Source organism: Epinephelus moara, chromosome 22, assembly GCF_006386435.1.
Source record: "Epinephelus moara isolate mb chromosome 22, YSFRI_EMoa_1.0, whole genome shotgun sequence".
Lineage (NCBI taxonomy): Eukaryota > Metazoa > Chordata > Actinopteri > Perciformes > Serranidae > Epinephelus > Epinephelus moara.
In genome coordinates this window covers 33486372-33501647 of record NC_065527.1, presented here as the reverse complement: position 1 = coordinate 33501647, position 15276 = coordinate 33486372, and the positions used below count along the sequence as shown (strand labels likewise).

The 15276-nt window shown below is 40.0% G+C and overlaps 1 protein-coding gene across 1 annotated transcript in view; it reads left to right on the top strand.

Moving 5' to 3' along the window:
- sacm1la (SAC1 like phosphatidylinositide phosphatase a) overlaps positions 1 to 13567 on the top strand; it is a 96062-nt gene extending 82495 nt beyond the window's left edge. The window contains exons 18-20 of the mRNA XM_050033981.1: positions 1827 to 1919; positions 2004 to 2061; positions 4265 to 13567. Coding sequence (XP_049889938.1) covers positions 1827 to 1919; positions 2004 to 2061; positions 4265 to 4401 — 288 coding nt within the window. The 3' untranslated portion in view covers positions 4402 to 13567. The remainder of the gene's footprint in view (positions 1 to 1826; positions 1920 to 2003; positions 2062 to 4264) is intronic.
- Positions 13568 to 15276: the final 1709 nt, after the last annotated feature.

The following is a 15276-nucleotide window of genomic DNA, read 5'->3' as shown; positions in this document are numbered from 1 at the left end:
CATACAATGACAATAAAGAGATTCTGATTCTGATCATCATTTGGAAAGCTCAACATTTCTCTATTTATGCTCTCAAAAACACTGCAAATAACTAATCTGAGACAACTAGGATATATACCCGGGTTCAATGTAAACTCTGACTTATCCATCTCACTGTTAAGAAGCAGAAAACTTTCATCAAAACTGATCTGAGTTCAGACTGTTTACTGACAGCACAGCTACACTCACAGATAACTGAGCCTCCTACTGTACCTGCTTGTCAAACAGCATCAGACCATAAACCATATCAAGACAATCTGGCTCTGAGTGGAGTCCTGCGGGAATCAACAGCTGTGAAGTCCGGCGGCTGGTGGCCGCTGACTGCTAACAGCCACCGCTGCTACTAACAAACTCCACAAATCCATTCAACAGCTTCACCATCCACAGTCAGACACACATGGCTGATCATTTACTGCTGAATTACAGCTCACAACTCACAACAACGGCTGACACTGCTCCATTGTGAGTGTTTTAGCTGTATAGTCCACCACAAACATTTTCGTCACGTCTAGTCTAGTCAACGAAAATGAAACCTAAATTTTGTCTTAGTTTTTATCATCAAGATCTATTTTTAGCTTGTCATTGTCTCCTTTTCGTCATGGAAAAAAGGTCGTTGACGAAAACTTTTCATCATAGTTTTCATCAACAGAGTTAACACCGGTGAGCGTCTGACACCATAATGATTGAGGTGTTTCACGCACCATTGTCCGCCCCTGTCAGCTATTGTCAGCTGATTCAGCATGTTGAATCAGCGATGGCAGAGCCCATCTGTGAATGAAATCACAGTGATTGTCAGTTCAGCTCAGTGCACGAGAGGACAAACAGAAGCGAGGAAAGTAAACAAAGAGCTAAAATCCAGAATGAGTGAGACCAAAGCAAACTTGTTACATAAGGTCAGATTATTTTTCTTCATCCACTGAGCTCTTTAGCAGAAACATTTCTTGATTGTTTGTGTTATTTTACATTGGCACACAGTAAATATGCTCTGTTCTGTCAACACTGGATTGTGTTATTCATGTGCTAACTGGCTAACTAGCGTCAAGACCGTCTTCCGGGTTCCCTTTTTTAATGATGAATACGACCAACGCCTGCTGGTGTGGAGAGTTATTTCTTCTCACACAGGTGCAGAATGTATGTGCTTGTTGGCTTTCGGCTGTCTTTGTGCTGTGTTTAAGCGCAACTTTTTGGCCAAGGCACAGAAGACATGAGGCGACGCAACAGTCGGCTTTCATTGCTGCTAGTTCTAGGGATGGGTCACGATTTTCGAATTTCGAATAGTCGTTTCATTTTTGAAAAATCGATTTTTTAATGCGACTATTACTATTCGCCGTCTTATTTCCCCCCCTTTATTTGACATGCAATTCAGCTCCTAACCGCACGAGGGCAGTCTAGGATTGCTACAGCGGTGTGAGATGGGCTACCAGCTAGTTTGATGCACTTCTACAAACAGGAGAAACATGCAGAGACTACTACTCCGTGAGGAATGTCCGCAGTCATTCGGGCTTTCATAGTCGAGCGCACTTCCGCGTTGTAGTTTCCTGTAAAAATGTCCGTGAAAAATCCCCGCGATTATTCGAAAAATTGTCGAATAGTTGCCACGATTTTCAAATAGTGTTTTTGCTTGTGTTGCCCATCCCTAGCTAGTTCTCTGAAGTGGGTTTGGTTTGTCTGGGCCTTTGCATTTCAGTGAAGCTGGCTGTGAAATGAGCCCCAGTAAAGAAATAAATGTGGTTTGGAATAGTATCATCAATCCAGTCACAGCGTCACTGTGGTTTTGTTGGTTTCAGGATTCTATTGACCTGTTTCTGGGTAACTTTGCTGTCGATGAGTCTGACGGACCCACTCCTCTTCGTGTGCAGAAGGACTGGAAGTTCCTCACGGTCAGTATATCAGTACTTTCTGTCTTCTCAGCAGCAGCAGTTAATGTGACTGTTAGTCTGATCCTTTGAATCCTGCTCTTGCAGCTGCCCATCATTATGCTGGTGGCATTTTCCATGTGCATCGTCTGTCTTCTCATGGCTGGTAAGTTCTTCTCCTCTCATGAATCTACACTGATTTTGTCAATGTTGGTTCAAGCCAGCACTGCTGAAATCTTTTTCTGTGAACAATTTATTTTAAGATACAGGAGACTGTTATTTGTGATTAAATAGGTCTTAACATCATTGGTAGTTTTGCTATTAGCTTGTGCTTTCAATAACTAATAGTTTTTTTTATTTCTTTTGTTTTGTTACTTGTTACTTGTTACTTTATTCCCTTGTTAAAATGTTTAAAATAGTGACTTTTTGTGGTGTTGAATTGAAGGACTATTACAGTTGAAAACCTGTCAATTAGGCCAGATTTGTCTTCATATAAATTTCACATGGTGTTTAACCGCGTCTTTTTACCCGCTCTGAATGGCCACACTTGACAGTGGGGTAAAAAAGTCTGCAGTTTAAAGCTGCAGTCAGACCAAGATTTACCAAGCAACATTTACTAGGGGCCCAGTGGCAAAAAGCAGTGGAGACAGGGTGGTAGGGTTATAAGCATAAATTCCTGATAGGGAGTGTGGCTTTCTGGCCACTTAGAGCAACATCCTTTCTTCCCTGCTGCCTGTATTATTTCACCATGCAGTTATAAAGCAAGAGTATAAACAAACAGTATTTCCTGAATGAGAAGTCCATCCCACTCCCTCTCTGTCAAAACCGGCGGGATAGAGCCTCAAGATGTTAGGTGTGTTCCAAAATGCATAATTTTGCCTTTTACTTTTATTATGTACTGCAGCTGCTCTCAGAGAGTACATACTGTTGCATGCAGCATGCACACAATCGGGACATAAACAGTACAACCTGAACTTTGACCGTCTTTCTGATATATTTGTTACTTTGGTGATAAAACAAAACGTTCACCGAGCTCACCAGAGACAAATGTCCATCCGGAGAGATCTGCTGTTGTTGTTACTCTGCAATTTATGAAGTTTAACTTTTAACTTATAATTGCATACAAGGGAGATTATAACATATACCACAGTAAAATTACATCTGCATTTCTCTGTTATTGTTATTTTCATAGATGTTTCCTGTTGTTGTTCATTTAAACAATTAATATTCCTGTTTTTACTATTGGGTTAGTCATCACTTACTTGAATGTGCTGTTATTGCAGCCTCTGAGAGCTGTCAAGCAGCTGTCAACAAGCAGGCATCTCTTGGCGGCTCTGGTGATGTGACAAATCTTCATCTGTGCAGAGGATTGTGCGTCAGAACAGCCAGAAAAGCATGCTGGCTTGCATACTGCAAAATACGACTGGATGTAGTAGAACATCCTGGTATTTTTGGCATACTGCAATTGACATACTAAGTATTGGGACATACATTCTGGTATACTATATAGTATGGTTGTATGGGTATTGGAATGCACATTTTGTGTCAGAGAGATGTTGGGCGACAGTATTCCAGATGCTGACACTTAAAGGAATACTTCACCCATGACCAAATGACCATTTGTTAATCTCTAAGGCATGCCGTGTTACATTTAATTTATGAAGAAAACCCTTTTAACCCTCAGTATTGAAGTCTGGCCTGGTCAATAGTCAGGTCACTGTGACCTCACAAAACATGGTTTTGGCCAAAACTCAAGAATTCATATGCTAATTATGACAAAACTTCACACAAATGTTTAATAGGATAAATGATGAGGTGATGACATTTTATATCCAAAAGGTCAAAGGTTAACTTCACTTTAACATCATAATATTCTGCAAAAACACTTTTCTGGCCATTTTTTAACATCACAACTCAGGAACAGAAGGGGAGACATTTGGTCAGATACTGAATTGCTGTTCTAGAAACAACATTTAGTTATAAAATATTCAGTTTTATTCCTGTTGTGATTTTATTCTTTTAAAAAAATAATTCCTTGTAAATGTTACACTATCGAATCACTATCAGGATTCGAATCAAATTGGGACCCCTTGAATCGAAATCGAATCGATTCAGGAAATCAGTGGCGATACCCAGCCCCAGTCAGAACTGGTGACACTTATCTTGGGTGTCCACCTTGAAACTGTGCTGATTGTATAGATTCCCTGTGCTGTTGGGGAGAAGATGTGTGTGAAGCATCCATGTTTTCACAGACATGGATGTAAACTGTAAGAGAAACTTGACTGGTGTGTGGAGACATACAATTGTGAGCCAGTAATTCTAGTTGTGGTTTTGAAAATAAGACTAAATGACTACAATATGTTTTCCAGGTGACACTTGGACAGAGACCCTGGCTTATGTGATGTTCTGGGGGGCTGCTAGTGCGATTACAGCCACTATCATCCTGTTTAACGGCCAAGACTTTGTGGACGCCCCCAAACTGGTTCACAAGGAGAAGCTGGACTGAGCATGCATGCATGCATGTTTTTGTGTGTGTGTGTGTGTGTGTGTGTGTGTGTGTGTGTGTGTGTGTGTGCGCGTGCGTGCGTGCGTGCGTGCGTGCGTGCGTGCGTGCGTGCGTGTGTGCGTATGTGAGGAGTATCTGGGCCCAGCAGGTTCATATACCTCATAATCTTTAAAGTCTTCTTCCCCAGGTCTGGACTCCAGACTGATCTGCTGCCTTCATACTGCCCTCCAGACTTCCTCATTCAAAACAGTTTTTCTGTTATTTGTCTACATTATTAACCTTCTTCAGTTGTACTGCACACACTCCATCACATGGTTTGCATTGAATTTCCTAGATTCCATATACTGTATCTTTAGGTTGGTTATGCTGGTTTGTTTGTTATGTAGGCCGTAGGTTGTCAGTTATACAGAGGATCTGTGATGGCACTTTAGGTAACTGTGTCTGTGTTAATTATTTTCCACCAAAAAGACTCCTAACACTAGTGCTCATTTTCTTATTTGTGAATCATTCTGAAAAATTTAAATCTGTCACAATGTTATAACAAGAATTTTTCTATTGTGCTTCATTACAAGCCTTTTAGTTAGCAGCCCTGTTCACCCACATAGGTGTTTTTGATTATTCTGGCTGATCAGACCTCCAGTCAGGTTGTCAAGTTTGGTGGAGCTATGCTGGAAATTACATAATATCAACAAGCTCTGTGTACAAATAAATGATAAAAGTATTAAGATGTCCTGTCTAAATCGGTATAACAAAAACAACCAAAGAGTGAAGGAGATGTCAAGTGTAGTTTGTACAAGTACACAGTCTTTGGAACAACCTGTAAACACCGTGTAAAGTTGATATGACTAACATGTTTGCATACAGTGACCAACTTTAATTATTTGAAGTTGGGCAGTAGTGTACAGGGAATTTTCAGAGCTTTTTACTTCAAACAGCTGCCTGCTGCTAGAAATGAAGTTGAGCAGAGTTTTGGACCGTAAAACCAAAACAGTGAGCTGAAGAAGTTAGAAAGCTCTGTAGTGCTTTGGAGTTAGTGATAATTCTCTGTGTTCATCATCACAAATGACCGCTTTCACGCTACACACAGTCATTTGATCCATCATTAATATAAAAATCTTGATTAGTGCAGCTTTAAAGAAACTCAATGTGATTATTTATTAAGGTCAATTAACCCTGAACAGTTACTGTCAATGATGTGGCACTCAAGATGCAATTTATTACATAGTAATGATGTATCGAACTGATGAATAGTGCACTCTATACAGTGTGTGCACTTTGAGTTTTGAATGTAACAAGCCTTACGAACTTGCATATGAAATATAAATATCTGGCTAATCTGTATGTAACTGGAGTGAACAATACATCTTTCTATTAAGCTAACTTTGGGAGAGTATCTATGATGCCTTTGCCCCATGAAAAAAAACCAAAATGTGTTCCCTGCATACATCTGTTCAGTACTGATGCACTCAGTGTCTGTGGTTGTTTTCTTAGCTGGTTCCAGACCTCTGCATCTCAGCCCACATCTTTAAACAATTTCCCCCCGGGGATTAATAAAGTATTCTGAATTGATTTGCTCAGAGATTCAAGTAGGTCTGGTGTTGTGCGATTTATGGATTTTGGTAAAACTTGTGGGAGAAACAGTTCAACATGTCGTCTTTCTACAAAACTAGTTAGCTACTAAGCTACATCCATGAAAAATGGCAGCAGAATAATAGCCTGAACAATTTTGAAAAGTGTGGATGAGGTAGACACCGCTGCACAGGTTGTTGTAAGTCATCTTACAGACATCAGCATTTTTCTTTGATCATCATGAGAAATTGTTGACTGAGAATGACATAAAAATAAAATTGCTGCATGACATTTCGAGATCACCATGTCTATCCATGGTTGATGATTAAATAGTGTCTTATTAGCTCAACTACGATTAATATTTTACTTATTGAGTTTTTTTTATAATACCATTTCTCCTAAGATAATAAATGCATTTGTAGTGTGATCATTTAGCCATCACATTCATCATTACACGGAACACAGTGGCTGTGGTAGCGGCTGCTAGGAGCAGTTGTTTTTACAACAATCATATGTCAATTTAAGAGATGTAATTTCTTTAAGTCTACTGACAGCAACAGCGGTGCACACTGATCAGCCACAACAATAAAACCATTGTCAGGTAAAGTGAATATCATTGTTGATCTTGTCACAATGCAGTGTTCTGCTGGGAAACCTTGGGCTTGGTATTCATGTGAATTCCACTTGGCATGCTCCACCCACCCAAACACTGTTACAGACCAGGTACCCTCACCCCCCATGACAATAGTATTCCCCAATAGCAGTGCCCCCCCAGCAGGACAGTGTACCATGCTACACCGTAAAAACTGCTCAGGAATGGCCCAAGGAACGTGACACAGAGCACAAGGTGTCGACCTGGCCTAATCTTCCAGATCCTGATCTGATAGAGCATCTGTGGGATGTACTGGTACCCCTAATACGACACATCACTGTGGTGTCTGGCACCAGGGCGTTGGTGGCAAGTCCTTGAGTCCTGTGGGTTGTAAGGTGGGGTACGCACATTTCCGACAGATGCTCAATCAGATTGGGATCTCAGGAATTTGGAGGCCAGGTAGACGCCTCAAGGTCTTTGTCCTGTTCATCAAGACATTCCTGAACAGTTTATGTGGTGTGGCATGGTGCATTTGGGGTGGGGAAAGGGGCGTGATTTTATTTGCCACTGCTTTAGCTAGCTAGATGGGACGGTAACAACCCCATTCTTAATTTGGCTTACAAAGCTGTGGTTAGTTGGTTAGCTTTCTATCCAGGGGAAAAACTCAATACAGTTTAATAGAGCTACATTTATAGCTTGACTAGGCCATTTAATTGGACGTCTGTCCTTGTACCAGTATACAAGCACAGGTGGGAAATCAATTAATTACCAAAGTATGTCCGACTCCTCTATGGTAAGTGGTGATATGTCCCATTTCAGCTTGTTAGTATTGGACCTTTTTCTGGTTGACCTATTACATCACAGACCAAACAATCGACAAACAAGTTAGCTATGGTTATTTAGTGGCAAACTGGTACCATGGTGGACTGCTTTGGACAACTCTGTACATTATGTCCATCCAAAAATGCACAGCTCTGGATGTAGATTTCGCCATGCTGTTACTGGCGTCTTCCTCTGTTACACATTTAATGTAATTCGACTTCAAGGTCAAAGCCCAGGGTGGAAACTGTGGAGCATATGCAGAGCACCTAGGCCAGTTTGGGTCTGACTGACTGTGCACATGCAGGAGAAATTCAGCTCCCAATCACATTATCTGGATGTGTTAGTCCGACTTTGAGAAATTCAATATATTACAATTTCAGTCAGACTAACATGTTTACTTGTATTTTAAAAGTCCGGTTTTTGTCAGGCTAACACAATAAATTCACTGTGGCTAATATCATGTAAACGTACTGACTGTCAGTGGGAAAAACACCAGACCTATTTGAGTCTTTTAACAAATCAGTTATTGATTAGGTTTTTAGAGACCTGTGCTGCAGTCAAATAGTCAAAACATGATGTCCTTTGTCTTTTCCTAACCACTTTTTCTTGACCCCGATGGAAACATCATGAGGTTAAGGAGACATGTGACAGAGAATTCATAAGGACTTAGGAAAAGACAACCGTGGTCCTAAGAGAATCCGACTGCACTTAAACTGGGCTATGTTGTTATGTGACAGTAGATATTACTATCATGGTTCTGCAGTGGTATGAACAGTGATCTGAAGATGAAATACTGTAAGTGCATTTTAGATATTTCTGCCCGTGCCTTCTTACTGTTGTTTCATGCAGGCTATATAATCATGGACAACCTGGTGAAAAATATGACTAGCAATTAAAGTAAGAGTATTATAGGCTACCAGTCACAAAAGTAAAATGGTTGCGATTAACTGATTAGATTTTGGTGGTCAAAGGTCAAGGTTACTGTAATCTTGCATCCGTCTCATTCTTGTGAACCCGATATCTCCAGAACACCTTAAGGTAATATCTTAAATTTTAACACAGGTGTCCACTTGGACTGAAGAAGAAACTGATTAGGATTTGGTGGTTAAAGGTCAAAGGTCAAGGTCAGTGTTACCTCGCAAATCATGTTTTTGGCTATCACTCAATAATTCTTAAAGCAACTCTTACCTTTCTTGCATTTCACACAGCACTTAGAAAAAATCTGAACATCCACGCCTCCCTCCACAGTCCCATCCCCCTCTTCCTGCAACTCCATCTCCCTCCAAAGGCCTACTCCCCCCTCCTCCATTACGTCCTCATTACCTCTATGATAGACGTAGGCGTTGGCAAGGTAACGTTAGATACATGGAAGAGGAGAGCGAGTGTAACGTTACAACCAAGACAGTAAAACGTAACCCCGGAGTTTTAAAACTCAACCAGAGTCAGTGATGACTGATGAGTTTTAGAATAAGGTTACAGTGCTAATGTTCGATAGTAGCATTAACGTTACTAGTAAGTGGAAACGCATTCTCGGAACCCATCGGCTGTATTCAGCGTCTGACTTCCGGCAGATGGCGGAACAGCCTCTGGGGGCAGACCCCCGATTTTTTGGCATTCCGGTTTGATTTGGGCGGAGGAGGCGAATTTCCGTTTCCGACTTCCGTTTATATATAAGTAAATATGCTGAAACATCGCGATGGATTCAGAGTTTGCAGTGAGTTTGCCAATTATGTTCCGCCTCGTTAGTTCACCGCACGGACCGTTTAACCTGGCAACAACTGCAGCCGGCTCAAACGTGATTGGTCAATATCACGCGGACTACAAACAGCCTACAACCGGAAACCAGGGCTCTTCCGCTCCTCTTCCGGAGGCAAGATCTCCAGGATTTGCCTACAGACTATATAGAGACTATTGTATTGTATATAGAAACAATTTGTGCAACATATAAGAAAGAACATATAGTGCAATAGTAACATGAAAAGGGTCGACATTTCACAGTCAGAAACTCCACATCCTGAGAGCAGAACTGGGAGATCCTCTTCACATCACAGCACCATGAACTGTTAATGTTTATTGCCAGACCGCCACCATGGAGCTTACCAGATGATGCAGCCTCCCTGTCTGCTCTATGTAGTGTTAGCCCCGTTAGCTCAACACCGGAGTCTGATATGTTACCATTCATCCATGTCTCAGTGAACACAAGGAAGCAGCAGTCCCTCCCTCCTCGGTGAGTGGATCTCCACAGTCGGATGTAATCCATTTTCGTGTCCAGCGAGCGGAAGTTCGCCAGAAGGACGCTGGGAACAGCTGGCTTGATGGGGTTAACTCTTAGCCGAGAGCTGACATAACCGCTCGCGTAACATCGCCGCGAGATGCAGGGGAAGTGCGGCCGCGAGCGGTTACGTCAGTCAGAGGCCTCTCACCATATGAGAATGGTATAATTATGAGTTTTTATTTCTGGTGGAATTCACTTAGATATTAGTGTGCCATCAGCATATTAATAGCATTTTAACCTAAACACAGAAAAGTGTAAAATTTCCAGAAAGGTAAGTGTTGCTTTAAGCCAAATATGGCAAAACTTCACACAAAAGTCTAATAGGATAAAATAATGAAGTAATGACATTTTATATTCAAAAGGTCGAAGGTCAACTTCACTGTGACATCTTAATATAGAGTATGCCAGTAAACCCGGAACTCCGTTAGCGCTTTTGGCACTTATGGTTCTCTCGTCTAAAAGTCAATACTTTTTTTGAATGCGATTTTGGTAAAATGCCTCAAATAGGTCTGTGGTTAACAAAAGCTTAAGCGAGATTCAGGTTTTGTTCTACGACATAAAACGTAAGTAAATACCCTACTTGTGGATTTTGAAGCTTTTACGTGTCGTAAAAAAGGCGGTTGCTAACAAGTTGCTCAATACGACTACAAACCCTGTCGGGGACATTAAACGTCATCACCCCCAAACAGACGAGAGTGCTGGCAGTCCACCATTACAGCTTCTTATTTAGCTTAAACAGTCCGATTTCCCCATTATACAATGTTTTTAAAATAAAGCGGCCAAAATCAGTTGAAAGCTTAGTGGCGGTGACGTCAAGAGTCATGCAACCGTGGAGTAGTCATGAAGTCCGTTAAAGCCTTTAGCTTTTTACTTCTGGCGATCGCATTTAAGCTTAAAATGCGGTATGAAAGGTGTTCATATGTGAAGATTATCTCGCTGAACAAAACCTGTAAGTATCATAAACTTGTGTTAGCCACGGAGCTTATTTTCTGACATAATCCAAAACGCAATGCAAAAATCACATTCACTTTCTCTTCCGGGAACCAGCGCGATGCTAAACTTCCGGGTTTTGACGTCAGCCCTGGCACACTCTATTGCGCAAGAACAATTTTCTGGCCATTACTCATTGTCATATCTCAGAAGCAGAGGGAGAGACATTTGGTCAGATACTGAATTGGTGACACTAATGTTGGGTGTCCACCTTGAAGCTGTACTGAATGTATAGATCTTCTGTGCTGCCGAGAGGAAAATGTGTGTGAAGAAACAGAAGACTTGAGAAACTTGATTGGTACACGGAGGCATACAACCATTGGGCGGTAATTCTAGTTAATTCTAACTTCTAGCAGCTGTAATTCTAGTAAACCTTTGGCTATTTTTTTATTTATTTTAATTTTTACATAACATTAATAGTATCAATGCACATTCAGCATCCTGTGCACAACCAGGGACGTAACTACCACTTAGGGCACTCAGGTGAAGTCTTCTGTATTCTAGTTTAGTTTATTTTAATTCTAAGCGTAGAAATGGAAGTCATATTTTTCACCTGCTTGTTCATGTTTATATAGCCTGCATAAAACAACATGGTAAGAACACATGGGGTGAGTACCCTAAGATGTGCTTTTATCAGTCCATCTTCAGAAAACTGTGTCAGTTCAGTGTAGCCTAGTGTATGTGCAGTCAGATTCTCTTCGTACTGTGGTTGTCTTTTCCTGAGCAACCTCATGACATTTTCGGTTAAGGTCAATTGTTTAAGTAAAAAACAAAAAGTAATTTTTGGAGTATTGGACCTCAGCCCAGCTCTTAACCTTGCTTCCACTTGGATACTTTTGGGTCATTTCATAGTGGGAACAGCACAGGTGAATTTAATAATGATGGCTGCATTCCATTTTGGGGAGGCTCTGGTATTGTGCAGGCTGGCTCACTGGAATAGCTTAATGGGAGAACAGACTGAGGTGAAAGGAAGAGGGCTTACACATAATGTTACTATTATATTATTATATTCCAATTTCTTATTATAGTAGTATTATAAGATCTAGAAGCACCACTGTATCTTCAGATTACTAGATAATTAGGTTGTGGTTGAGTCCAAACAGTTTATCTCAAGATTATTATTAATAGTAACTAAATTGAGATCTCAGGCATAAAAACAAAACAAAACAAAACACCAATCAGTAATCATGGCAGTGCTCAGCTTCTATAGTGCACTTGTTCATGAATGTTTCAGTCTGGTTCATTTTCCTGTTTCCCTTACAAAGGGTTGGGGTTTGTCCAAATGCAGCCTTATAAAGCTGCCCCCTCATGGAGAGCGCAGACATTTAAACCTTTATATAATAGTAAGATAAGACTTTGGTTTTGAAACCTTTCTCTGATGTTGTTTTAAGATGTACTTGTTCGTCACTGTGCCTTCTATTCTGTGTATGATTTAACATGCAATATGTGGTTTTAGTTTTCATTCCTGTGTTTAAGATCATTCCTGCAAACATTATCTCATGTATCAGATCATACCAACAAGTAGTGCAAGCCTTTGGGTAAGTAATTGATTTTCACACTATTGCTACATTAGTCAAATGTCTAACTGTGCTCTCATCATGCTAGCTTTTCAAAGAGGTTGTCATATCTCTATCTGAACTATATAACATATGACAGTATAGACCAAGGTCCACTTCCTTATGGAGTCCCCATATCCAAGAAAAGATCTTTTTTAATCGTGTGCACATTAGATAATTACTTGTGCAAATGAGGTTATCTTGTGCAAACAAGATGATATCTTTTTTTTTGCAAACTGGATAATAACTTGTGGGAACAAGATAACGTGCATTATGTTTGTAAATGAGATAAAGCATGCACAAAATGTATTGATCTCTTATTTACACAAGATAACTTGTGAATATAAACTAAAAAAACACAATTTGGGTACTTAATAGTATTTCAGCTACATCTTATGGCCTCTATCAACAAACTGAGCTTAATGCTCAGTTGTTGTGGAGTTGTAAGTTACAGCAGTAAGTGGACCTTAAGCAAAGTTGTGTTTTGTTTTTGTTTTAACATTTCACAACTCACAAGAATGAACACTGACTGTCATATGTAATATGTATGTAATATGTGCGTGTAGGTGAAATCTGTCTCATGGACATATCCCTGTAATGCCTATGCATTTTAAACTGAGATTTGCATGTACAGATCTAATGCAGTATTATTTGTGGGATAAAGTGATGGTTCCATTTGGAACAGGAAGTAGCAGTCACTCAGCAGCACCTTATTTGAAGTCTGTTTGGACATTGTACTGTAATATCATTATATAAAGAAAACAGTAAGAGTTTGTGTCCACCATGTACTGCTACTGGCTGAAACCTGACCTGAAGGCTCCACAGTTATACTTTGATTTGTTTTTGGATGTAATCGTTATATCTCTACTGTGGCTTTTGTATGTTTTGCTTATAAACATAATGGAGCCAGGAAGGAAATCATATAAAGTATTCAACCTTATAAAATGAAACACTTTCAACATCTGTTTGCAAGTTGCAAATCAGTGCAAAACACAAACAGATATTTTGCTTTCCAAGTTTACAGTTTGTGTCACAAGTTTGCAAATGATGTTACAACCCTGTGCAGTACAGCTGATGTTGTTTTTATGTGTGAAGATTGTACATTAGTGTCATATATTAGGAGCATTTGGGATTGTATAGCTGTAAATGTATTATTTTGAATCAAATCTATAAACAACATTCTACAAGTCTTATCTTAGGTATTGGAAGCCAGAATCAGTAATATAGTTTATGGTGGAACATGTAAATGACCCAGTGTTTCTCCTCAGCAGTCTTCAGTGCTCTCCTTCCAGAACCAGACTTCATCCTGTGGTTTCTGTAAATGTCAATAAACTCCAGTGAATACACACAGATTACCATCATGGCAGCATTGTTCGTTTGGCTTTTGTATGCCTGATAGCCATAGCTGGAAGCATTTTGTTTTTAAGTTGTCTAGATATCAAAAACTCAAATACTCAGAGGTAAAAAATCACTGGAGACACATAGAATCAGATGCAACTGAGTTTTATTGTGCACACAGGTATCAGCACAATACAACTCAATGAGTCAAACTCCGGAGCAAGACTGAAATTTCTTTGTTTGCGCACTCGTTTTTATTGTGAAGATTTTCTGCTGAGTCGTCTCTTTCTTAATCCTTCCCACTTGGCTCTGATCGTAACGATGTCACATTTCTGCTGAGTCTTCACTTTTTCTCCTTTCATCCTAAACCCCGCCTCTTTACTTGTACTCGTAATGTTTTCCTGGACAATCTAAGACCTCCTCCTCTTACCAGGGTCATATCAGGACAAGCTGTAATTCCCCTAACTTTCCACCAGTGTTTCTGAGCCCATCGTCATGCTATTTTTAGAAATGATGCCTAGGTACTTCTCCACCACAATACTTAAATGCTCAGTGAGTGTGTGTGTCATAGGAATACATAAAATAATAAACCAGTGTGTGACCTCTCAGTGCACAGAGTACATTGCTTTAACACGTGTCTTTAAAGTTCAACTTAAAGGTACAGTATAAACACTTCAGTAGACATTACAATACACTACCACTTAGGGTACTCAGGTCAAGTCTTCTGTACTTTGTCTGTTTGTCCTGTAGATATTTTAACATGCTGGTGAGAGGTTATGTTCCATATAGCTGTTTCTGCTGTTTTTACACAATTTACACTTAAGTTCACTCCATCCACCAAGCTAAAACTAACACAGTCTAGCTTATACAACACTTATGCAATAGATTCTCCCTGTGTGAAGGTTATAATGTTTACTTTTTGCTAAAACTGTGAAAGAGGTGTTGATTCACCTGGATGGTTAGTTTGGAAGCTGTAGTTTGTGGTGCTGTTGAATTGTATTGTGTCACACTGAGAGAGGTACCAGTACTTAGTACCCTTATTGATATGAATGGAGCTGTCAATAACTGAACATATATGATAGGATTTATGCAGGGCTGTTTTATTAGACTGTGTAAGGTGTAGGCCTACCTAATCAAAGTTAACATAACTACTTTAAGGGTAAGAAAGGTTTTAGGGTAATAATAAAATGATCAATGCGTGAACTTTATCATGGCAACTCGTAAGTCGGTAGTGTGTATGGCCCTCGTGTGCCTGTATGCACTCATTACAATGTCTGAGCATATTCCTGATGATGAGTCAGTGGATGGTGTCCAGGGGGATATCCTCCCAGACCTGGATCAGGGCATCAGTGAGCTCCTGGACAGTCTGCAGTGGTACTTGGCGGTGTCTGATAAGATAAGATAAAATAATCCTTTATTTGTCCCACAGCAGGGAAATTTTTCAGCAGCAAAGGGATAGTGCAAACAGTAGAAAAAAAAATACAAAGCAATATAGAAGTGTGGAAAATAAGTAAACTGTACAAAAACAAGAGCAGTATAATAAACAAACAGTTTAGAAACACAAAGCAATATAATACGGAAGCATTAAAAACAAACAGAATGTTATGAAGAAACAGACCGAATAGCGGATTTTACATTATTGACCGATGGAAGTACAGATATTGCACATTTTTACAATACTGATATTGTACCTTAGTGCTTGGATTGGAAGCAGTTAAAAATAAAAGCAAGAT